The sequence below is a fragment of the Protomyctophum parallelum genome (genome assembly GCF_964188405.1).
Source record: "Protomyctophum parallelum genome assembly, chromosome: 10".
In the NCBI taxonomy this organism is placed as follows: Eukaryota; Metazoa; Chordata; class Actinopteri; order Myctophiformes; family Myctophidae; genus Protomyctophum; species Protomyctophum parallelum.
The window spans coordinates 51,729,035-51,754,156 of record NC_139704.1 but is presented as its reverse complement, the minus strand read 5'-3'; the positions used below and the strand labels follow the sequence as shown (position 1 = coordinate 51,754,156).

The 25,122-nt window shown below is 43.5% G+C and overlaps 1 protein-coding gene across 1 annotated transcript; it reads right to left on the bottom strand.

Moving 5' to 3' along the window:
* Positions 1–1,851: 1,851 nt before the first annotated feature.
* Positions 1,852–6,404, bottom strand: LOC310865911 (interferon-induced very large GTPase 1-like; the record flags this gene model as incomplete). Its single annotated transcript, XM_083775113.1, is given in 2 exon segments — positions 1,852–5,152; positions 5,154–6,404. Coding segments are annotated over 2 exon segments (4,542 nt in total). The 5' UTR covers positions 6,395–6,404.
* Positions 6,405–25,122: the final 18,718 nt, after the last annotated feature.

Below are 25,122 nucleotides of genomic sequence, written 5' to 3'. Positions count from 1 at the left end.
ACCTGCCGATGAAGTAATACATACAGTACAACATATTGTAGAAAGTAAAACATATTTTATTTTTATTGTTTCAAATTAAGTCTTCTTACATGTTGCATATTGTTTCATCAGCTTCTCAAACACCCTGTGATAAATATTCATCTAAATGCATATAGAAAAAATATATGATTGGTTTTAGTTCATGTGTCAGTTAAATGTTCACTTTATCATGATGAAATAAAGGAGAAAGTACATATTCCAGAATGAAATTAATTTGCTTCTATCCATTCGTAATATTCAGAAACTCTAGTCTGTATTCTACATAAATGTAGAATCAGTGGTATCAACTTTTAGTTCTCCATATTATACAACAGAATGTGTTGTAAGATTTGGGAATCTCAGTTGCCTTTAAAAACTAAAGTTAACCTAAAACTAAAGTTAACCTAAAAACTAAAGTTAACCAAGCCTTCTAATACATTTTCATAATAAAACCCACATGGGGCCATCTATAGGTCTGTGAGTGAGTCTGTGTCTGGCTAGGACTAATCAGTGCTGCCACCCTCTGGCGGAGTCAGGTTAAGTCTAATCAGTGCTGCCACCCTCTGGCGGAGTCAGGTTAAGTCTAATCAGTGCTGCCACCCTCTGGCGGAGTCAGGTTAAGTCTAATCAGTGCTGCCACCCTCTGGCGGAGTCAGGTTAAGTCTAATCAGTGCTGCCACCCTCTGGCGGAGTCAGGTTAAGTCTAATCAGCATCAAAGTACTTGTGCTCACTACTACGCCACAGATGTATTTGTTTTTGAGTGGTGCAACCACTCCTACAATCAGGAATGTCCGTGGGTATCATGTATCCGTCATGAGCACGAGTGGTGTGCGCATGCGTGAAATTGGAAAGAGAGAAGTATGGCTGCCACCTGCTGGACGCAAATCCAACTACTGACTGTCTAGGTTCATTGATATCCATAATAAAGCTAATCTGTTGTTTTGTGCATATTTAGCTGTTAGTTTTCTTTAACACTCGCATGTCTGAAGTAAGGCCAGGACTTCAGGTAAAAAATACCTTTGTTCATGCAATGTTATTGGCTACTGTCTCCAGAGGCTGTGACCTCCCCCAGTGAGGTAGAGACAATGTTATTGGCTACTGTCTCCAGAGGCTGTGACCTCCCCCAGTGAGGTAGAGACAATGTTATTGGCTACTGTCTCCAGAGGCTGTGACCTCCCCCAGCGAGGTAGAGACAATGTTATTGGCTACTGTCTCCAGAGGCTTTGACCTCCCCCAGTGAGGTAGAGACAATGTTATTGGCTACTGTCTCCAGAGGCTGTGACCTCCCCCAGCGAGGTAGAGACAATGTTATTGGCTACTGTCTCCAGAGGCTGTGACCTCCCCCAGCGGGGTAGAGACAATGTTATTGGCTACTGTCTCCAGAGGCTGTGACCTCCCCAGTGGGGTAGAGACAATGTTATTGGCTACTGTCTCCAGAGGCTTTGACCTCCCCCAGTGGGGTAGAGACAATGTCTTTTAAATTGGACAATGGGCTGTCCACTCCCGTGGGGGGAGGAAGGGGTTGAGGGGTCAGTTTGACCGAAAAAAACGTGCAAAGATGCCTAAATTCCTATTTAGAAGATGTTTCAGAAAAAACAGAGTTGATTTGAATCGAATATTTATGAAAGGTCATGGAAGGGGAACCTTCTGAGAGCTTCATGTACAAAGATAAGATAAAGATAAAGATAAGATAAAGATAATCAACTTAAAAATCTTAGGTCAGAAAGACCTCAAAGACATTCAAGTGTTAAGAGTCATCAAACGATGGTATCGGATTGTGTCACTTTGAAGAGGGTTGTGAATGTTTCAAGTCACAGACTACAGACTACAGACTACATCTCCTCCAAGCTTTCAATAGCTTCCTCTCGGGTGATCTCTCTCCATTCTTGTGGAATCGTTTCGCTGCTCGCAAACTTTTTGCCATAATTCTTCTCCAGTTCCTCTTGAAATTCACACACAAACCACTTCCAGTATGGCAATTTTGATTCATCAGGCGTGATCTTCCAGTTGGCATACTCTGGACCAGCTTTTCGATACTCCTTGTATGGAAAGCTCTCCGTTTTTGAGACGTTGAAACCATCATCACCTCCAACCTCTGTCGTGCAGAAAGTAACACAAAGTATGGGTTCGTCTTTAAGGGACCATCCGCAAATTCCTGGCGAGCGATGAAAACGCACGTTGTGATCGTCGGGACTGTGATCCTCAAGGGTGTTGGTGCAAATGGCGTGACAGAACGGACACTGTGCCCAGCAACACTTGCACAAATGGTCGATTAGAATTTGATCCGGCCTCACACGGACATCCTCCGTGTTGATCGAGAGGCTGTTTAGATCCACCATCATGGAACGCAGACCTTTCTTGATCTCATCTTTAAGAAAATCGAATTGGTGTATGTCATTGAGGTTTTCGTAGCAGTTTGTGTCAAATCTTAGATCGTCTTTTAACAGACTGGAAAACACCTCCAGCCACATTTCGGTGTCTCCGCTCAGCGTCGTGACTTTCTCTGTCGCGTCATGCACGGCTTGATCCAGAAGCTGGCACACGTCCTCCACGTGATTCTGCATGATACCGAGTACCTTGTCGTGATTGCTGGCGATGTATTCCTTCACCTCTTCTTTTATAAATGTCTCCACGTGTTTCCTTGGACTTGTGATGTAGTGCATGTAACTGTCAAAGTCAGCTCGCTCCGCCAGTGATCCTAAAACGTGTCTCTCCAAGTTCACCCTGTTCCCGCTGAAGGGAGGGAGACTACTCTTCATCTCTCCAGCCAAGCGAAGGGCGGTCTTGTCATAGACAGACTGAGTGGCAGACTCCTTCAGTTTGCTACAGAGCAGCTCACCGAGCACAGCGGCAGAAGAGTTTCCTTCACAATAGCCTCTGAACGCCTTGTAGTATTGCTCCTTTTTGTTTTCCAAATAAGTGAGTGGATCATTGTTGTTCTTGAATTCTTTGTGAGACTTGGAAAGACAACTCTCTGCAGCTTGAAACGCATGAAGTAAAAGGTCAACTTTAAACGCCGGTTTAAGGGCGTATGTCTTGTCTGAATCAAACTCTTTGACCTGGTTTATGACCTTCGTTGCTACTTCTTGCAAGTAACTGCTGTTGTAGCCTCTGGTTCCAACAGGTTTGCTCTCAATCAAGGCAACGGATTGATCCACAACATTGCGGATGAAGGTTCTAGCCTTTTGATAAGGAAGTAGGTCTGCACTAATCCCAATCCGGTTCAACCCTTTAGAGAACATGCCTTTAGGGCTTACATAAACAGAATAATTCCCTAGATTTGATAGGTTTTTGTAATTGCCACAGCTTCTGCGTTCATGATAGTGCTCAATGCCCATCTCCTGAAGGATAGAATCTACATCCTCTTGAATGTTGATCTCTTTTATGGAAGGAATATCAGCAGTGAATTCAGTAACCCAACCTTTCCAAAGAGCATCAAACGCCTTTTCTCGCTCCAGTTCTTCGCCTTTTAACTCGCCTGCGAGCTCTTTGCTCTTCTGTAGAAGCTTGTTCTCGTACACCGTCTTCTTATCATCCAGCTTCTTCCGAGCATCTCTCTGCTGAATAATCTCCTGGAGCTTCTGTTTGGATCCTTTCACCAGGTCATCATGGAAGTCTTTGATTTTGGTTTCAAATCGTCCTCTCCACTGAAGCAGTGCGTCTTTATCTTTAACGGCATCAAAGTGCTTCTTCATGTTTTGTACCACCTCTTCGAGAGTCTTGTTCATTCCTTTGACGAGCTCATCTTGAATCTTGTCAATGGTCTTTCCGTTATCGATCCAGGTGTGCAGTTGGTTTTCAGTGATCAACATGGCTTGCCTCAAAGCAAAGGTCCACTTCCCATACTCCTCTTCAAGTGTTCTGTACACTGAAATTTCCCGTGTGTTTTTGAAACTGAACACAAAGTTTTCTTTCAGCAGGGCATTCCAGAGGTCTCCGATGGTGTATTTGAATTCTGACAGTGGAATTCCACAAGACTCTTTTGCTTTAGAGAGGATCACGTCCTTCAGCTCTTGGATGCTCTCACTGTAGCCCGGGTTTGGAGGAGCCATGGGTGGACTGCCTTCCCACAGCTGGGCAAAGTATTTCACATCGGTTTCCACATCAAATGCAATGATATCACTGAAGAACTCTGCATTGACCACTTCCTCCTTGGCAGCTAGCTTGGTCATCTCATCAAGATCTTCTTGTAGTCGTCTCTTCCCCTCCTTGTTTTTGTTACCAGCCTCGATATCTGTGACATTCTGATGAACAAACATACAATTTGGAGTCATCTTAACCTGCTTCATCCTCATGAAGGCCTGAACGGCAATGTGAAGAATGTCTTGCATGTCAGACGTATTCTCTCCAAAGATGTTGATCAGAGTCATGTTTCCCAGGCCAATGACAAACGTTGCCAGTTCGTTGTCATGGTGATACGTATTCTTCCCCGCCAGCTCGAGAGCTCGCAGTCCTTCGGTGTCCACGACCAGGACGTAGTCGAACTGGAAGACCCGTTTCTCCTCTGACACTTTCACCAGCTGCATGAAGGCTCCTCTGGTGCACCGGCCGGCGCTCACCGCAAACTGCAGTCCAAACATTGCGTTCAGCATGGTGGATTTGCCGCTGCTCTGGATGCCTAAAACTGACAAGACAAAAACCCTCTTGTCTCCCAGTGTCTTGACGACCTCGTCTAGAACACTGGTGATCCACGTTAAAGGCACGTGAGCTGCATCTCCGTCCATCAGCTCCATTGGATGTCCTGCAATCATGAGCTCTGCAGCCAGCTTAGGGTATTCAGAGTGTCCTTCTTTCTTTGGAGATGCATGAGCTTCGTACATTTGTCCCAGTTCCCTCAGGATGTGCTCAAATCCAACTGTCGCTGAATACAGTTTCTCGGAAATGTCTTCCAACTCCTTTTTCTTCTCCTTCAGCTGATCTGGTTTGTCACGCTTCTTTTTCAAAGCCAAGACCGCTGACCACTTTGCATCATATTCCTGGTTGATTTGATAAAGATCGTCTGTTGAGAAGGTATCCAGTAAGATTCCAATCCATTTCAGGAAGTAACGTTTTTCATCCCCTTTCAGAGACTGCAGGTTTTGAACAAACAGCTTCATCAGCTCACTGGAGGATTTGTCTCGTTGTTCTTGGTTTTTGCTCCATTCCCCTTTCTTTTTTAGATTTGTCTTTCTCCTTCTCGTCTCCTTGCAGCCGGTATAGATCCTTATTGAGTTTGCACCACTCATGCCACATTTCGCCTTGGCATGGCAGAAATGTGTCTTTGATCTCTGAAAGCTTCTTTCCTTGAAGCAATGTCAGAATCTGCACAGCAGCAGATTTCCCTCTTTGGCAATCGGGTTCAGCTTCATCTGTTCTGATTCCAGAGACACTTGCCATGGTATCAAGCTGGAAGGATGCATGTGGTGTTGACAAAATCTTTCTGAGTATTGTTTTCAATTCTGTAGCCACATCCGACTGACTTCTACCCTTCAGACCCATTTTATATTTCCCTGATCCTATCTCAGCTGTAGCAGAGTCGTCGTCAGTTAGGAGACAAATGAGATGTGTTGGACGCTTGCGAAGGTCTGACAGAACTTTCCTACCTTTGTCTCCTTTTCCCAGAGTAGGTACAAGGACAACGTTGACTGAAGCCTTGTTGATCAGTAGCTCACGCTGTTCTTCGTGTAATACAGCATCTCCATGAAGGTTACAGAACGCAACACAGTCAGAGAAAGCATCATTGGCTTTTCCAGCAGGGCAATACCAGGCAATCTCTGCCATACCATCGATCAGGCAGTGAGATTTGGTGGCGCCTGGACAGTGCCTATGAAAGAACGTGCTGTGACGGTCATTGACTATGCTATTCATCAGCTGAGATTTAGATGACGTCAAGGTGTCGGAGCCAAGACGGAAAAATGACACCATGGGTGTCTCAGCTTGACAGATGGGCATGTTCTTACTTGTGGTGGCACCTGATTTATCAGTCACCTTCCAGGCTTTCCTGAGTTGCCTAAAAGTCCATAAAGGACACTCGATATCCCCTGTGAACGGGTCTGGCACTAGCAACGGTAAGGCATACTGACACTGGGCTAGTTTAGTAATCATGTTCTGCCTGAGGAAGCTATCCGAGCAGTGAAACACAGCCATCTGAACGTCCATCGGATGGACGTGGCTCTGCTTCAGGCTGTGGCTCGTGTCTACATTGGAGCTGAATATGTCATCACAGTCGCTGTCTTCTGTGTCAACGTCATCAGCGACTTCAGTGGTTGCTGAATGCTTGTCCTCGGTACTGCCCACTGCTACTGGGATGTACCTGGCTCTGTGGTCTAGCATCAGCAACTTCTGAAGGAACGTGTGAGCTACGTCTTTCTCTGTTATTTCATCATGCGTCTTCATAGCGGGTTGAATTTTCAGAAAGTCAGCAGTGGTCAACTTATCCTTATAGTGGTGTTTGAGGTTAAGTCTAGAAAACAGTTCATTGACTTCACCAAGTTGCTCTGCTGGGATGATCTTCTCTGAATTCTTCGCAGGTTTGTGTACTTTGCCAACCTTTAAATAGAACAATAAAACACATGGAAAACAAAGTTAATACATGAACATATATGATGTTAAAGGTAGTGTTCAGTAGCAGGAGTCTCCATGTCTCTGTTCAGTAACAGGAGTCTCCATGTCTCTGTTTGTTCAGTAACAGGAGTCTCCATGTCTCTGTTTGTTCAGTAACAGGAGTCTCCATGTCTCTGTTCAGTAACAGGAGTCTCCATGTCTCTGTTCAGTAACAGGAGTCTCCATGTCTCTGTTCAGTAACAGGAGTCTCCATGTCTCTGTTCAGTAACAGGAGTCTCCATGTCTCTGTTCAGTAACAGGAGTCTCCATGTCTCTGTTTGTTCAGTAACAGGAGTCTCCATGTCTCTGTTCAGTAACAGGAGTCTCCATGTCTCTGTTTAACCAAAAACTATCACTCACTCTACATTTAAATCAATCAGATGTGATGCAAACAGTTCTAGAAAACAAATGCACTTAACTTAAAAAAAAATAGAGATAACTTACACCGTCCTTGTTCTTGACCTTCTCTTTAATGGTGGAATCTGTTTGAATCAATAATGATTAAACAAGGTTAAACCTATAGTAAGCATCTTAATGCTATAATAGTTAAAGTTACAGTATGTTGTGATTGCAAATGTTTTCCCGAAAGTAATTGCAAAAAGCAAACGCAAATATATTCTGGATTTAAAGATTACAGTCAGTTTAAATATTCAAGTATTGAAATTATGAATAATTGTACCTGTCTCACTTGTACCAGGATTAGTGCTGGTCTTTGAAAACATTGAAAACATTCCACGTGTGAATGATTTGCAGAAACATCTGTAACTTTATTGTGTAAGACAACATAGCAGACAGTCTTACTTACAGAAACATCTGTAACTTTATTGTGTAAGACAACATGGCAGACAGTCTTACTTACAGAAACATCTGTATGTCTTACTTGGCCCAGGAAAGATATCGTATGGACCTCAATGTGTTTCCTCATAATATTATTATTGGATATCATTCCATTTTAATTGGACACTTGGACACTCTAATTCTACCAATCAATGCTTCTCAATGGGAACGGAAGTTTTTTTTTTTTTTTTTTGCAGAAATCCGTGAAAGGCAACACTGAATTTAAAAAAAATGGTGGCAGGGCAAAAATGGGGCAATTTTGTGATTTACCTTATTTATTTTATTTAAACCTCATTAAGTCTGGGGCTCAGAAATGGTAAATTACAGACAAAATAAATGTTCACTTTAATTTGAAGGAGGGGTTATGATTGAAGGAGTGTGTTTTGTGCAAAACGAATGCTTGGAATGGATTCAGAATCATGGAAACCCCCTAGTTTGACATGTCACATGCTACTTAAAGAATGGATTCAGAATCATGAAAACCCCCTAGTTTGACATGTCACATGCTACTTAAAGCAAAAGGAAAGTTTGACATTTTTGCCTTACATAGGATGTTAATGGTAGGGTCACAAGAAACCCCTGTGGAAATAATTGCCCAATACGTTCAGCCGGTCAGCAAGTGGATTCATGAATGTATGAATAATAATAGACAATATTTTAGGCCAATAAAAAAGACTATATACCAGATTTCCCACCCGTCCATCACGATCCGAGTTGTCTTTGTCCGCGGCGTAACCGTCTTTAAATAAATACTTTAAGAAATGCCTATGAGGAAAATGAACGGCGATTTCTTTTCCGGGTCTCTCGAGGGGGCGGGACTGCGACGCTCTATAGTCTCTCCTGATTATGCTGAAATAGTGTCACCTACCTGGAAATGATTTGTCCGTTCATTAAAGAGCTGGAGATAAACAGCTGTTACTGAACAAACACTCTATATAATGATTACTGTCGCAATATAGTGATTTAACCTTTTAACTAAAAACTTTTTGTTTTAACCAAAAAATATCACTCACTCTACATTTAAATCAATCAGATGTGATGCAAACAGTCCTAGAAGTCAGGACAACAAAATGCACTTAACTTAAACAAATAGAGATAACTTACACCGTCCTTGTTCTTGACCTTCTCTTTAATGGTGGAATCTGTTTGAATCAATAAGGATTAAACAAGGTTAAACCTATAGTAAGCATCTTAATGCTATAATAGTTAAAGTTACAGTATGTTGTGATTGCAAATGTTTTCCCGAATGTCATTGCAAAAAGCAAACGCAAATATATTCTGGATTTAAAGATTACAGTCAGTTTAAATATTCAAGTATTGAAATTATGAATAATTGTACCTGTCTCACTTGTACCAGGATTAGTGCTGCTGGTCTTTGAAGACTTGTCTTCTTTTCCATCCTCCTTCTCTGAGCTTCCAGGACCAGCTTTCTAAGAAAATTGAAAACATTCCACGTGTGAATGATTTGCAGAAACATCTGTAACTTTATTGTGTAAGACAACATGGCAGACAGTCTGTCTTACAGAAACATCTGTAACTTTAGTGTGTAAGACAACATGTCTTACTTGGCCCAGGAAAGATACCGTATGGACCTCAATGTGTTTGAATGTTTGAAATGTGGAAAGAATGTGTTTCCCCATAATATTATTATCTGATCACTATATCAATCAATGCCATCAATGCTTCTCAATGGGAACGGAGCAAGTTTTTTTTTTGAAAATCCGTGAAAGGCAACACTGAATAAAAAAAAATGGTGGCAGGGCAAAAATTGGGAAATGTTGTGATTGACCTTATTTATTTTATTTAAACCTCATTAAGTCTGGGGCTCAGAAATGGTAAATTACAGACAAAATAAATGTTCACTTTAATTTGAAGGAGGGGTTATGATTGAAGGAGTGTGTTTTGTGCAAAACTAATGCTTCGAATGGATTCAGAATCATGAAAACCCCCTAGTTTGACATGTCACATGCTACTTAAAGCAAAAGGAAAGTTTGACATTTTTGCCTTACATAGGATGTTAATGGTAGGGTCACAAGAAACCCCTGTGGAAATAATTGCCCAATACGTTCAGCCAGTCAGCAAGTGGATTCATGAATGTAATTGAATATAGACAATATTTTAGGCCAATAAAAAATACTACATACCAAATTTCCCACCCGTCCATCTCGGACTATGAAACAAAAACAGTTTGATAAATTCTGGAAACTCTGTATTACATCTTAAGTGTTTATATTCTTATCCACCTTGTGCATCCTCAGTTGGCATCCAATTATCAGGATCAATTAACAAAACAGAGATTGAGGAGTATTATCATCGTTAATATGAACCGTTCTACTGCGTAACGCATGTTCCCCGCTAGTTAATCCATGTGTCGGTGCTGCGTAATACGCTAAACCCGATATTTGTTTAATGTGTTTATTTCGCAGAGTGGATTTGTCGCGGACCTGGTGACGAGGCCGTCGCGTTATGATGACGAAACCGGAAGTCTAGCCATGCTCTGGGCTGCTAGGGCTTCTGGGAAAATGAGTTAAATGCAAGTGATTAGTGAACGGGGTTTGTTTGGACTACAACGTGCTGTGCAGGCTGTTTTCGTTTCGCATCATAATGGTCGCATGTTTTTCTCTTCAACAACAAACCATGGGACTATTTTCCGCCGGGTTTTCGTGAATCAAAGCTGCAAATACTTCACTTTACTAAGGTAATAGATCAATCCCATAGACGATAGACATGAACGTAAAATGAAGCCTGTAATAATATGCTAATTCCTGATGTAAGTCGCCATCTTTCTAGATCCGTTTGGTACCAGCTGGCCATTGGCTGGCTCCGTTTTGTACCAGCTGGTCATTGGCTGCCCAGACAACGAGGCGGGACTTCCCCCCTTCTTCTCCGTTGGTTTTTATTTTGACTCGAGTGGGAGGGGAATCCCGATCATAGACTGTAACGGTAGCCACGCCCCTCAGAACATACGCGACTTTATGGTAATTTTTTTAATTAATGGGACCATAATTTTTCAAAAAGAATATTATGACATTAGAAATGAGACTTTAAACTAGTGACTGGAAGAAGAAAGTATTCATGACCATGTTTATTAAGGTAATACAGTCTAGGTGAAGTTGGGCCAAAATACATGGGCCTCTATGGAGCTATGGGGCTTTTTGGGTCCAGTCCAGAGTCACAACAGGCCATTATATGAACTACCGATTTCAAATGAGGCTTCACGAAATATCTGGCTGACTGCCCCCCTGATCAATCCCAGCAGCCTAGGTGGTCTGCTTATGTTAATCTAAAGCCCTTAAAGTGTTAATATTATTATTATTATTGAAACATCCAGCTAGTTCAGTAAGTATACCGTATATGTGGGATACAGGCCCTTCAGGTCGTCCCCTTCCTCGTCCGTCTCTTTCCTGGCAGGTAAGGAGGTGGACGGCACGTTCTCCGTCCCACCAGGTAAGGAGGTGGACGGCACGTTCTCCGTCCCACCAGGTAAGGAGGTGGACGGCACGTTCTCCGTCCCACCAGGTAAGGAGGTGGACGGCACGTTCTCCGTCCCACCAGGTAAGGAGGTGGACGGCACGTTCTCCGTCCCACCAGGTAAGGAGGTGGACGGCACGTTCTCCGTCCCACCAGGTAAGGAGGTGGACGGCACGTTCTCCGTCCCACCAGGTAAGGGGGTGGACGGCACGTTCTCCGTCCCACCACAGATCTCCAGCAGGTTGATGTCCAGGTCTTCCCATTCCAACTCATCTAACTCAGCCAGCAGCTCATCCTCGTCGAACTCCTCTGTCTCTCCGAAGCCCTCGGGTTCTGCGATGCCATCAGACATCACAGAGATTGCCTGAGCCAGCTGCTGCTGTTCGGTTATGTCCTGCATGGACATTATAAGCACAGAGCAGTGAGTTGACAGATAGACATGCTGTTGTTCGGTTATGTCCTGCATGGACATTATAAGCACAGAGCAGTGAGTTGACAGATAGACACAACATCATGATGAGAGATACAGCAGAAACGTGTCGTTTATCTTTCATCTGCACCAAATGGTTTAATTAAATCTATGTGTGTGTGTGTGTGTGTGTGTGTGTGTGTGTGTGTGTGTGTGTGTGTGTGTGTGCGTGTGTGGTTGTGCGTGCGCATGTGTGTACATGATGCTGCGGTGTTAGGTCCTAAATAAGTCTAGGCCAGTTATACCTAATTACTAGGCCAATTATACCCTTCAGCCCCTGGTATAAATACCTTTCAGCCCCTGGTATAAATACCATTCAGCCCCTGGTATTAATACCCTTCAGCCCCTGGTATAAATACCCTCCAGCCCCTGGTATAAATACTCTCCAGCCCCTGGTATAAATACTCTCCAGCCCCTGGTATAAATACTCTCCAGCCCCTGGTATAAATACTCTCCAGCCCCTGGTATAAATACTCTCCAGCCCCTGGTATAAATACTCTCCAGCCCCTGGTATAAATACCCTTCAGCCCCTGGTATAAATACTCTCCAGCCCCTGGTATTAATACCCTCCAGCGGCCGATGGTGGTCAGTTTCTCATCGATCTGTCTCAGCTGCTTCTCGTAGGTCTTCTTCCTTTGTAAGGCCTGCAGAGCCGCCCGTCTGTTCTTGGTGCCGTTCCTCTTCGCGGTGAGCAGTTCAGCGTCCATCTTTTGTTCTAGAAACTCCCCTTTCTTCGTCAGCATCTCCTCCATCTCCCGCATCTTCTGGATGTCTTCTTGTCGACCTGGTCGCTTTCCTCCTTTATCGCCTCCGCCAAACATCTTAGCGAACAAAGACATATCTGAGGCAAAACCTAGGAAATAATAAGTTACAATGGGTTTAGGAAGGAGGCGTGTCTGATACAATGAATATCAACTATCTATACTGAATCGAGGAACTTAAAGGACCACTTCACCACTTTTCAACCTATCTTCATATAGCCTAATAGGTCCTCACTAAAAATCAAGAAAGAATTGCGCAATTTTTTTCTACTCGGTCTGTGTCTCATAGGAGGGCTGTGGGCAGTTCAGAAACCGTCTTCCAGTGACATCATCGAAGGGGAATACAAGCTAATAGAAACTGCAGGCTTTCTAGTCCTGAAAAGTTGCAATGCGAAAATGGAAGCCGTCGTTCTCACGATAATGAAAATCTAAACATTTTTATAAAAAGATCTTGTTTAAAAAATAATCTGCCTAATGATGATGTCACTGGAAGACGGTTTCTAAACTGCCCACAGCCCTCCATGAGACACAGACTGAGTAGAGAGAAATCGTACCATTTTATCATGATTATTAGTGAGGATCTATTATATGAAGATAGGTTGAAAAGTGGTGAAGTGGTCCTTTAACTCTCCCCCCCAGGTACGTTTATATACAGACGTTGCACTAGGTGGCGTCATATCCCAGGTCCGTAAATATACGCACCCCAACCTATAGAGCGTCGCAGTCCCTCCCCCTTTCAGAACAACGAGTGGCCCAGGAAATGGTTCTCCATTCATTTTATCCATAGGCTTTTCCTAAAGTATTTATTTAAAGACGTTTACGCCGCGGACAAAGACAACTCGGATCGTGACACATCATGACAATGAACACAATGTTTTGGGCCGATCAAATAATTTATAAGAAGAAAAAACACAAAAGAAGTGTTGTAAACCTGCCGTCTTTTTCTACTTTCTAATGATTTGATCGGCCCAAAACATTGTGTTCATTGTCATGATTTGTCACGACAAGAGTTGTCTTTGTCCGCGGCGTAACCGTCTTTAAATAAAGAGTTGTCTTTGTCCGCGGCGTAAAAACGTCTTTAAATAAAGAGTTGTCTTTGTCCGCGGCGTAAAAACGTCTTTAAATAAAGAGTTGTCTTTGTCCGCGGCGTAAAAACGTCTTTAAATAAAGAGTTGTCTTTGTCCGCGGCGTAAAAACGTCTTTAAATAAAGAGTTGTCTTTGTCCGCGGCGTAAAAACGTCTTTAAATAAAGAGTTGTCTTTGTCCGCGGCGTAAAAACGTCTTTAAATAAAGAGTTGTCTTTGTCCGCGGCGTAAAAACGTCTTTAAATAAAGAGTTGTCTTTGTCCGCGGCGTAAAAACATCTTTAAATAAAGAGTTGTCTTTGTCCGCGGCGTAAAAACGTCTTTAAATAAAGAGTTGTCTTTGTCCGCGGCGTAAAAACGTCTTTAAATAAAGAGTTGTCTTTGTCCGCGGCGTAAAAACGTCTTTAAATAAAGAGTTGTCTTTGTCCGTGGTGTAAAAACGTCTTTAAATAAAGAGTTGTCTTTGTCCGCGGCGTAAAAACGTCTTTAAATAAAGAGTTGTCTTTGTCCGCGGCGTAAAAACGTCTTTAAATAAAGAGTTGTCTTTGTCCGCGGCGTAAAAACGTCTTTAAATAAATACTTTCTGAAAAGTCTATGAGGAAAATGAACGGGGATTTCTTTTCCGGGTCTCTGGAGGGGGCGGGGCTACGACGCTCTATACTCCGTCTATATGATGGTTGAGGCCTATGGAAGCTTTCAACGTTGGTCCGGTCCGGTACCAAACTCCATATTTTAAACGCGTATGGTGGCACCGGGAACTGGGAATTATAGAGTTAAAACCCATCTGTGCTGAAACACAAAAGCCCTGAGTAGATGTTGAAATAATCCTGTAAGCTTCTGTCTCCAACTTTAACTTCAATTTCCTCTCGTAGGACTATAGTAAATAATAATAAAGAAATCACAGTAAAATGTCGTACAGAAAATATATACAGTAGCCTATATAGACTGAGCGTCGTAGCCCCGCCCCCCGAGAGAGACCCGGAAAATAATTCCCCGTTCATTTTCCTCATAGACTTTTCAGAAAGAATTTATTTAAAGACGTTTTTACGCCGCGGACAAAGACAACTCTTTATTTAAAGACGTTTTTACACCGCGGACAAAGACAACTCTTTATTTAAAGACGTTTTTACACCGCGGACAAAGACAACTCTTTATTTAAAGACGTTTTTACACCGCGGACAAAGACAACTCTTTATTTAAAGAAGTTTTTACGCCGCGGACAAAGACAACTCTTTATTTAAAGACGTTTTTACGCCGCGGACAAAGACAACTCTTTATTTAAAGACGTTTAAACGCCGCGGACAAAGACAACTCTTTATTTAAAGACGTTTTTACGCCGCGGACAAAGACAACTCTTTATTTAAAGACGTTTTTACGCCGCGGACAAAGACAACTCTTTATTTAAAGACGTTTACGCTGCGGACAAAGACAACTCTTTATTTAAAGACGTTTACGCTGCGGACAAAGACAACTCTTTATTTAAAGACGTTTTACGCCGCGGACAAAGACAACTCTTTATTTAAAGATGTTTTTACACCGCAGACAAAGACAACTCTTTATTTAAAGACGTTTTTACGCCGCGGACAAAGACAACTCTTTATTTAAAGACGTTTTTACACCGCGGACAAAGACAACTCTTTATTTAAAGACGTTTTTACACCGCGGACAAAGACAACTCTTTATTTAAAGACGTTTTTACACCGCGGACAAAGACAACTCTTTATTTAAAGACGTTTTTACGCCGCGGACAAAGACAACTCTTTATTTAAAGACGTTTTTACGCCGCGGACAAAGACAACTCTTTATTTAAAGACGTTTAAACGCCGCGGACAAAGACAACTCTTTATTTAAAGACGTTTTTACGCCGCGGACAAAGACAACTCTTTATTTAAAGACGTTTTTACGCCGCGGACAAAGACAACTCTTTATTTAAAGACGTTTACGCTGCGGACAAAGACAACTCTTTATTTAAAGACGTTTACGCTGCGGACAAAGATAACTCTTTATTTAAAGACGTTTTACGCCGCGGACAAAGACAACTCTTTATTTAAAGATGTTTTTACACCGCAGACAAAGACAACTCTTTATTTAAAGACGTTTTTACACCGCGGACAAAGACAACTCTTTATTTAAAGACGTTTTTACGCCGCGGACAAAGACAACTCTTTATTTAAAGACGTTTTTACGCCGCGGACAAAGACAACTCTTTATTTAAAGACGTTTTTACGCCGCGGACAAAGACAACTCTTTATTTAAAGACGTTTTTACGCCGCGGACAAAGACAACTCTTTATTTAAAGACGTTTTTACGCCGCGGACAAAGACAACTCTTTATTTAAAGACGTTTTTACGCCGCGGACAAAGACAACTCTTTATTTAAAGACGTTTTTACGCCGCGGACAAAGACAACTCTTTATTTAAAGACGTTTTTACGCCGCGGACAAAGACAACTCTTTATTTAAAGACGTTTTTACGCCGCGGACAAAGACAACTCTTTATTTAAAGACGTTTTTACGCCGCGGACAAAGACAACTCTTTATTTAAAGACGTTTTTACGCCGCGGACAAAGACAACTCTTTATTTAAAGACGTTTTTACGCCGCGGACAAAGACAACTCTTTATTTAAAGACGTTTTTACGCCGCGGACAAAGACAACTCTTTATTTAAAGACGTTTTTACGCCGCGGACAAAGACAACTCTTTATTTAAAGACGTTTTTACGCCACGGACAAAGACAACTCTTTATTTAAAGACGTTTTTACGCCGCGGACAAAGACAACTCTTTATTTAAAGACGTTTTTACGCCGCGGACAAAGACAACTCTTTATTTAAAGACGTTTTTACGCCGCGGACAAAGACAACTCTTTATTTAAAGACGTTTTTACACCGCGGACAAAGACAACTCTTTATTTAAAGACGTTTTTACACCGCGGACAAAGACAACTCTTTATTTAAAGACGTTTTTACGCCGCGGACAAAGACAACTCTTTATTTAAAGACGTTTTTACGCCGCGGACAAAGACAACTATTTATTTAAAGACGTTTTTACGCCACGGACAAAGACAACTCTTTATTTAAAGACGTTTTTACGCCGCGGACAAAGACAACTATTTATTTAAAGACGTTTTTACGCCGCGGACAAAGACAACTCTTTATTTAAAGACGTTTTTACGCCGCGGACAAAGACAACTCTTTATTTAAAGACGTTTTTACGCCGCGGACAAAGACAACTCTTTATTTAAAGACGTTTTTACGCCGCGGACAAAGACAACTATTTATTTAAAGACGTTTTTACGCCACGGACAAAGACAACTCTTTATTTAAAGACGTTTTTACACCGCGGACAAAGACAACTCTTTATTTAAAGACGTTTTTACGCCACGGACAAAGACAACTCTTTATTTAAAGACGTTTCTACGCCGCGGACAAAGACAACTCTTTATTTAAAGACGTTTTTACGCCGCGGACAAAGACAACTCTTTATTTAAAGACGTTTACGCCGCGGACAAAGACAACTCTTGTCGTGACAAAATCATGACAGCAAACACAATTTCCTGGGCGCTTTGATTTAATGGATTAAATAACCCTGGGCGATTAAGGTGTTAATTAACTTGTGTAACATTGAAGTTCTGACCTGGTGAATATTGTGTCTGAAGCTCTTCTCATGTTCTCCAGCTAGTTGTCATCTCTCAGCTTCAGCATCGACAGCTTTGAGAAAGAAAACAGGACTGTTTTTAACTGTTTTGTTTTGGTATTCTTAACACATCCGGGAACTCCTTTTGGTGTTTTATGCATTACGTTATACTTTAGCTATTTTTGAAAAATCTTGAAAATGTGGCGCAAATCTTCGAATACATTATTCTTTCAGAGTGAAGGTTTTTAACTCAAATCTTTGCTTCAGGGGGGGTCCCTGGAACAACATATTTTCAGATGGGGGTCGGCGGCCAAATGCAGATAATTCTGGGCTCCAACAGGTTGAGAACCACTAACATAGAAACAGGAGTTTTTCAGAAAACTGTCAGGATTTAATGACATTGGTAGAATCGTCCTAAAATGGGTTAAACTGTGTATAATGTGATAAAGTTCAATGGATAGGTTTACACCTTGATGGCCATTCCCTCATCAGTACACACTAAATGGATAAGTTTACACCTTGATGGTCATTCCCTCATCAGTACACACTAAATGGATAAGTTTACACCTTGATGGTCATTCCCTCATCAGTACACACTAAATGGATAAGTTTACACCTTGATGGTCATTCCCTCATCAGTACACACTAAATGGATAAGTTTACACCTTGATGGTCATTCCCTCATCAGTACACACTAAATGGATAAGTTTACACCTTGATGGTCATTCCCTCATCAGTACACACTAAATGGCAGACTTGCAACATGATTGCTCTGATTAAATACAAAAAAAGTTATATTCATAATTATAAATATAGCTGCAAGCAGCGATAAGGCGGGACCAATAAAGAAGACGATGCGCTATAAGAACAATATGCACAAATAAGACTGACGAGCTGAGTTGTCGGTACCCGGATTTGAACCCATGACCTTGTGGTCCGAAGGCAGGATCTCTACCGACTGAGCTATGCAGACACAGTCAGTTATTCCATTGTTAACTGTAACATCGTTCAGTGTTTTGGTAACACGTGTACAGTATGTACTCATTTTGGGCATGTCATTATATATACTACAGTGTGTTTTGCTGTAATTTTTTTAACGTACAAACTTCTCTTCAACTGGGATTTCAGATAATGGTCCATAGATTGTGTGTACAACGTTTCACGCGAATTTCTCAAAGATCCAGGCAGAAAATCAGGTATAAGTGTTTTTAATCTGCTCAAAGTGGCAGAAAATCTGAGGGTGGATCTTAAATGGTGCATTTTTTATATAGAGCCTTTATCCAAGGCGCTTTACATAGACTGTGCATTACATTCACCCATTCACACACCTTTACATAGACTGTGCATTACATTCACCCATTCACACACCTTTACATAGATTGTGCATTACATTCACCCATTCACACACCTTTACATAGACTGTGCATTACATTCACCCATTCACACACCTTTACATAGACTGTGCATTACATTCACCCATTCACACACCTTTACATAGATTGTGCATTACATTCACCCATTCACACACCTTTACATAGACTGTGCATTACATTCACCCATTCACACACCTTTACATAGACTGTGCATTACATTCACCCATTCACACACCTTTACATAGACTGTGCATTACATTCACCCATTCACACACCTTTACATAGACTGTGCATTACATTCACCCATTCACACACCTTTACATAGATTGTGCATTACATTCACCCATTCACACACCTTTACATAGATTGTGCATTACATTCACCCATTCACACACCTTTACATAGATTGTGCATTACATTCACCCATTCACACACCTTTACATAGATTGTGCATTACATTCACCCATTCACACACCTTTACATAGATTGTGCATTACATTCACCCATTCACACACCTTTACATAGATTGTGCATTACATTCACCCATTCACACACCTTCACATAGACTGTGCATTACATTCACCCATTCACACACACATTCACACACCGATTGCGGTGGAAGCCATGCAAGGCACCAACCAGCACATCGGGAGCAATCTGGGGTTCAGTGTCTTTGCCCAAGGACACGTCGACATGTAGACAGGAGGAGGAGCCGGGATTCGAACCGCCGACCCACGGATCATTGGACGACCCGCTCTACCTCCTGAGCCACAGTCGCCCCTCTTACTGGTCAAAGTGACAGATGTGTTCCCCATGAGTCAAGGAACACCAACAAGTGCCATGAATTTTGACCAAATGAGGTTCTGCCTGTTCAAAGGTTTAATTAAAAAAAACATGCTATAGCGCCACCCTTTGGCCTATTGCAGTGAGACTGGTTTCAGGGCTACCATACTGTAAACTTTGTAAAGTGTCATAAGTAAATGACGCTGCGTGTAGGTATTAGGGGCAGAAGACGTTTCTCAAAACAGAAATCACATGTAGACGTTTTTGTGCATTTTGAACAAAGATCCTGGGAGGAGATACATTTGATCTGTTTTTTATATAATTCAAAATGGCGGGTGATCTAAAGGTCAGAGTTCAGATGTTCGAACACGAAAGTTGTTCGGCATGAGGTGACTCGTATGCTTATCAAAGTGTCATTGCCAACGGTCAAACGGTTCATGAGATATGCACGTTCAACGGTCAAACGGTTCATGAGATATGCATATACAGCGCCACCCTTTGGCCAATCGTCATGGGCTTCGCAGAGTCACCGCTTGGCATGGCCCTCTACCATATTGACAAGTTTCGCGAAAACCGACGGCACGGTTCAGCCAGAACAGCTATTTTTGTCCCTTAATTAACCACTTGATGTGGAAATGTGAAACGCCCTACCAACCGCTCTCAAAGGGCACCTACGGACGGCTGCAATTCCAAACTGGCCCTCGTAAAATCTGAATGTTTGTTTCTGAATACTGATCAATATGCTGTCATTAACGTCCATGTAAAGAGGTTAAGTGTCTTACCTGCTTCGATGCTGAAATCCTCTACAACAGTGTATATGTCTGTCCTATTATCCTCTACAACAGTGTATAGGTCTGTCCTATCCTCTACAACAGTGTATATGTCTGTCCTATCCTCTACAACAGTGTATATGTCTGTCCTATCCTCTACAACAGTGTATAGGTCTGTCCTATCCTCTACAACAGTGTATACAGGATATAAGCAGAGGAAGTCTAAAGTAAAGCTGTTATTTCATAACCTGGCGTCCTGTCAGCTCAGAGGGGGGAGTCAGAGGGGGGAGTCAGTGGGGGGAGTCAGAGGGGGGAGTCAGTGGGGGGAGTCAGAGGGGGGAGTCAGTGGGGGGAGTCAGTGGGGGGAGTCAGTGGGGGGAGTCAGAGGGGGGAGTCAGAGGGGGGAGTCAGAGGGGGGAGTCAGAGGGGGGAGTCAGTGGGGGGAGTCAGAGGGGGGAGTCAGAGGGGGGAGTCAGTGGGGGGAGTCAGAGGGGGGAGTCAGTGGGGGGAGTCAGTGGGGGGAGTCAGAGGGGGGAGTCAGAGATGTGCCGTTTATAAGAAGAGGGCCGTTTATTGTAAATGCTGTGGCGGGATCTTTTCTTTTTTTCTGTTCTTTGTTTATCCAGGGCAGCTGAGCACAAGTGCTCACAGCAACGCCCTGCACGCACGCACGCACGCACGCACACACGCACGCACACACGCACACACACACACACACACGCACACACGCATGGGAGCTGACGAGTATACACCCACAGTCACAGTCTTATACTGTTAGAATTACTGTTATTGCATAGTTAGCAATATTGTGTATTAGTTTGATAGAAGAAGAAGAACACCCCCAGGCCTCTTGAGAATCAAATGAATGAATGGATGGATGGATGAATGAATGAATGAATGGATGAATGAATGAATGGATGAATGAATGAATGAATGGATGAATGAATGAATGAATGAATGAATGAATGGATGAATGAATGAATGGATGGATGAATGGATGAACGAACGAACGAACGAACGAACGGACGGACGGACGGACGGACGGACGGACGGACGGACGGACGGACGGATGGATGAATGAATGGATGAATTGTTTATTTCTGTACTTTACAGTTACATGTTTAAAAGACAGTGGTGTTACATAATCAGGGTTACTATGCCTCTATCCTCCAGTCAAAAAGACTTCTATTGTAAAAATGTAGAATGTTTGCATTGTCGCTGCAGAAAGGAGGTGTGTGTGTGTGTGTGTGTGTGTGTGTGTGTGTGTGTGTGTGTGTGTGTGTGTGTGTGTGTGTGTGTGTGTGTGTGTGTGTGTGTGTGTGTGTGTGTGTGTCCTACCTAAGCGTGGTACTGTATAAACACGTGCTTTACAGCAGATCAGGCCATTTCCCAGAAACAACCCCCCCCCCCCACACACACACACACACACACAACCGAAAGTGAAAGTAGGCAGCCGTCTGCCTTGCTGTGGTTATCGGTAACACAAGCCCACTTGAGTCCAAGTACAGGCATGTGCTGCTCATTGAGTCCAAGTACAGGCATGTGCTGCTCATGCTGCTCAGTCAAATTTATACTTGTAGGGAGATTTCACTTTCAAACATATATAAAGCCATTTCTTTCTTTTTATTTGTGAGGGTATACCTACCCTAGGGGACACGGGGAGAACATGTGAGGGTACCTACCCTAGGGGACACGAGGAGAACATGTGAGGGTACCTACCCTAGGGGACACGGGGAGAACATGTGAGGGTACCTACCCTAGGGGACACGAGGAGAACATGTGAGGGTACCTACCCTAGGGGACACGGGGAGAACATGTGAGGGTACCTACCCTAGGGGACACGGGGAGAACATGTGAGGGTACCTACCCTAGGGGACACGGGGAGAACATGTGAGGGTACCTACCCTAGGGGACACGAGGAGAACATGTGAGGGTACCTACCCTAGGGGACACGGGGAGAACATGTGAGGGTACCTACCCTATAGGGGACACGGGGAGAACATGTGAGGGTACCTACCCTAGGGGACACGGGGAGAACATGTGAGGGTACCTACCCTAGGGGACACGGGGAGAACATGTGAGGGTACCTACCCTAGGGGACACGGGGAGAACATGTGAGGGTACCTACCCTATAGGGGACACGGGGAGAACATGTGAGGGTACCTACCCTATAGGGGACACGGGGAGAACATGTGAGGGTACCTACCCTAGGGGACACGGGGAGAACATGTGAGGGTACCTACCCTAGGGGACACAGGGAGAACATGTGAGGGTACCTACCCTATAGGGGACACGGGGAGAACATGTGAGGGTACCTACCCTATAGGGGACACGGGGAGAACATGTGAGGGTACCTACCCTAGGGGACACGAGGAGAACATGTGAGGGTACCTACCCTAGGGGACACGGGGAGAACATGTGAGGGTACCTACCCTAGAGGACACGGGGAGAACATGTGAGGGTATACCTACCCTATAGGTGTCAAGCTATTTAGTATTTTTTGCAGTTTCCCTGCTTGAAAGGGATGGCACAGACCATATGGAGATTGTAACTGGGTTTCACTCAAACAATGACCACACAGTTTCCTTCTTTTTACTCTTCTTTACTTTTTAGTTGAGTACAGTTGTACATTGTGTAAGTCAGTATGGGTAAGTCAGGTGAAAAACCTTAAAGGGAAAATAAAAAACTAATGTAAGTATAATGCACATTAAATCAATACACATACTTTGCATATGTTTTAAACACCTGTAAATATCATTCTTACTTAATAGTGTCTCTTTATCAATTCATTTTAAATCAATTCATTTTTTGCTCAATTCGTTTTTAAACTGTTTTTAAATATAATAAACTCATGAAATGTGAATTAAATAAACTTAGTTAATTAGCATCATTGAACCATTTTTATCAATCAATACTCAATTCAAATGTATTTTAAATCAAATAATCATGTTCAATGTTAACTTCAAGGGTCATCACAAACAACAAACAATGTCCATGAACTGGCATGCAACTGGCATGATCTGTCACATATCAACAGTTCTTTCTCACCGGCTGTCTCTCCAGCATTTATATGGCTGCATCCTTCTGCTCTGCTGTTGCAGTGTGTGTTGCTCCTCTTTGGATGCACACTGCTGTTTGTGTGGAGGTTTGTGTGTTTCCTGTGTTTGGCCAACGCCCTACTCTCAGGTGCAGTGAATGCACTGATGGTGATTAGTGAGGCAATTGGGGAGTGAGTGAGTGAGTGAGATTGTCAATCAATGATTGTCAATGATTGTTAGTCCAGATTTAACCCCTTGCTCTCCATTTCTCCAAGTTGACTTCACACCTCCCACTCGACCTTCCTGTGGAAACATCTGGGAGGTCGCACGTTACAGAGGCAAACTTGGGTCCGGTTTGTTCTGCTCTTCAGTGGGAAGCAGGACGACCAGTCGCCTGACGTCTCTGTGAAGCACTGTTGCTGGGATCTCGAGTTTGAGTTTGATAGACATTTTGTGGTTTGCTTTTGCTGTGGCAGGCCTAGTGACAGGAACCGGGTAGCTTGGAAAGGTTCTGACGTTGACATCCCTCACAATTCCTTTCCTGTCTGAGTTGACACTGACCACTCTTGCGATCCTGAATTGACCCCTCAGGGCGTTTTGGTCCGCCATCCAGACGATGTCACCGACTGCGACGTTTCTCTTGGCTGTGTGCCATTTGTTTCTTACGAATAGGTTTGGGCCAGCTAGTTGACTCCAGTGCCTCCAGAACTTGTTAACTTGCGCTTGCATTTCGTTAAGCCTTTTGTATGGATAGTCACTGAAGTTGAAAGTTTTCACATCTCCACTCTGCGATGCTCGTCCGAGCAGGAGACAGTTCGGAGTGATGAACTGAACGCTGTCTTCTCGGCTCTGTGTCCTGGCGTCAATTGGTCTTTCATTCGCAAGATTGGCTGCCATGTAGAGAGTTGTTTGGAATTCACTCCACCTTAGCCCTGTCTCTCCTCTGAGACTCTGCAGCGCTCTCTTGACGATGCGCACAGCAGCTTCAGCAGCACCGTTCCGGTGTGGAGAATCGGCTGGATGAATTTTCCATTTCCATTCTGTACCATTCTTGGCAGCTCTCTCTTTGAGGGTAGCTTTGTCAAGATTGGCAAGGAATCTGTACTGTTCTTCTAGGACTGGCTTTGCCCCTACTAGGTTGGTACCTGGATCTGACCAGATCTTCTGTGGATGACCTCTTAGTGCTGTGAACCTCTGGTAGGCAAACAGGAAACTTTCCGTGGACTGAGAGTTTACGAGCTCTGTGTGAATAGCTCTGGAGGCCATACAACAGAACACAACTCCCCAAACCTTCAGTGACACTCTTTTCTTGACATCATCTCTGACTTGGTATGGTCCGAAGAGGTCTACTGTTGTGAATTCGAATGGGGCAGCTGGTTCAGTCCTCTCTGGAGGTAGGTCACCCATTATTTGCTGGCATCTTTTAGCTTTTGTTTTTCTGCAGTGGATGCAGTTTTCGACCACTCTTTGAGCGATCCTCCGGCCCTTCACGACCCATGCTCTTCTTCTCATCTTGAGCATGGTTCCGGCCACTCCATCGTGGTTCTCCTCGTGGGCTTCTCGTGCTAGTAGTGTAGACACCCAGGCATCGCACGGCAAGATTGGGACGGCAACTTTGTCTTCATTGAAGATCTGCACACGACCCCCACAGACCAACAAGCCAGTCTCTTGGTCTCTGTATACCGCCAGCCTGTCTGTGGTTGTACTTGGGAAGGATGCACCTTGCTGTGCCGCAAGAAAGATGTCTCTCAGGGCGTCTTCTCTCTCTTGCACCGGGATGACTTGTGAAGTTGATACTGCCTCCCACTTTGGACTGTTGGCAGTTTGCTCTCCAACTTTCATGAACTTCCTCGCTGCTCTCCAAATCCAAGCAACTGTCTTGAGGAGTCGGCTGAGGTTGCTGAACCGCTTGACATCCACAAGGTTTTGGACAGCTGATCCTCCTGCTGGTGGCCTCTTTGGTTGTGTTTGGGTTCGAGTTGGTTCCTGATCCTGCTTTGGTTCTGATGGCTTCTCTGCTTTGTCATCCTTTGGATTTGACGGCAGTTGTGCCTTGGCCTTTGCTCTGGTCAGTGCAGCAACGAACGCCTTCTTCTGCAGTCTGTTGACACTGTCCCTGGCAGCTGTCACCAACTCTTTGGCCGATTTGATTGGCCACTCATTGACTGGTAACTTCAAGAACGTTGGTCCATTTTGCCATTCTGAACTTTCATCCAGGTCTTGAGGACTGGCCCCTCTGGTTATGCCATCAGCAATATTAAGAGGACCAGGAATCCACCACCAGTCCGGGATTGCTGTTGTGT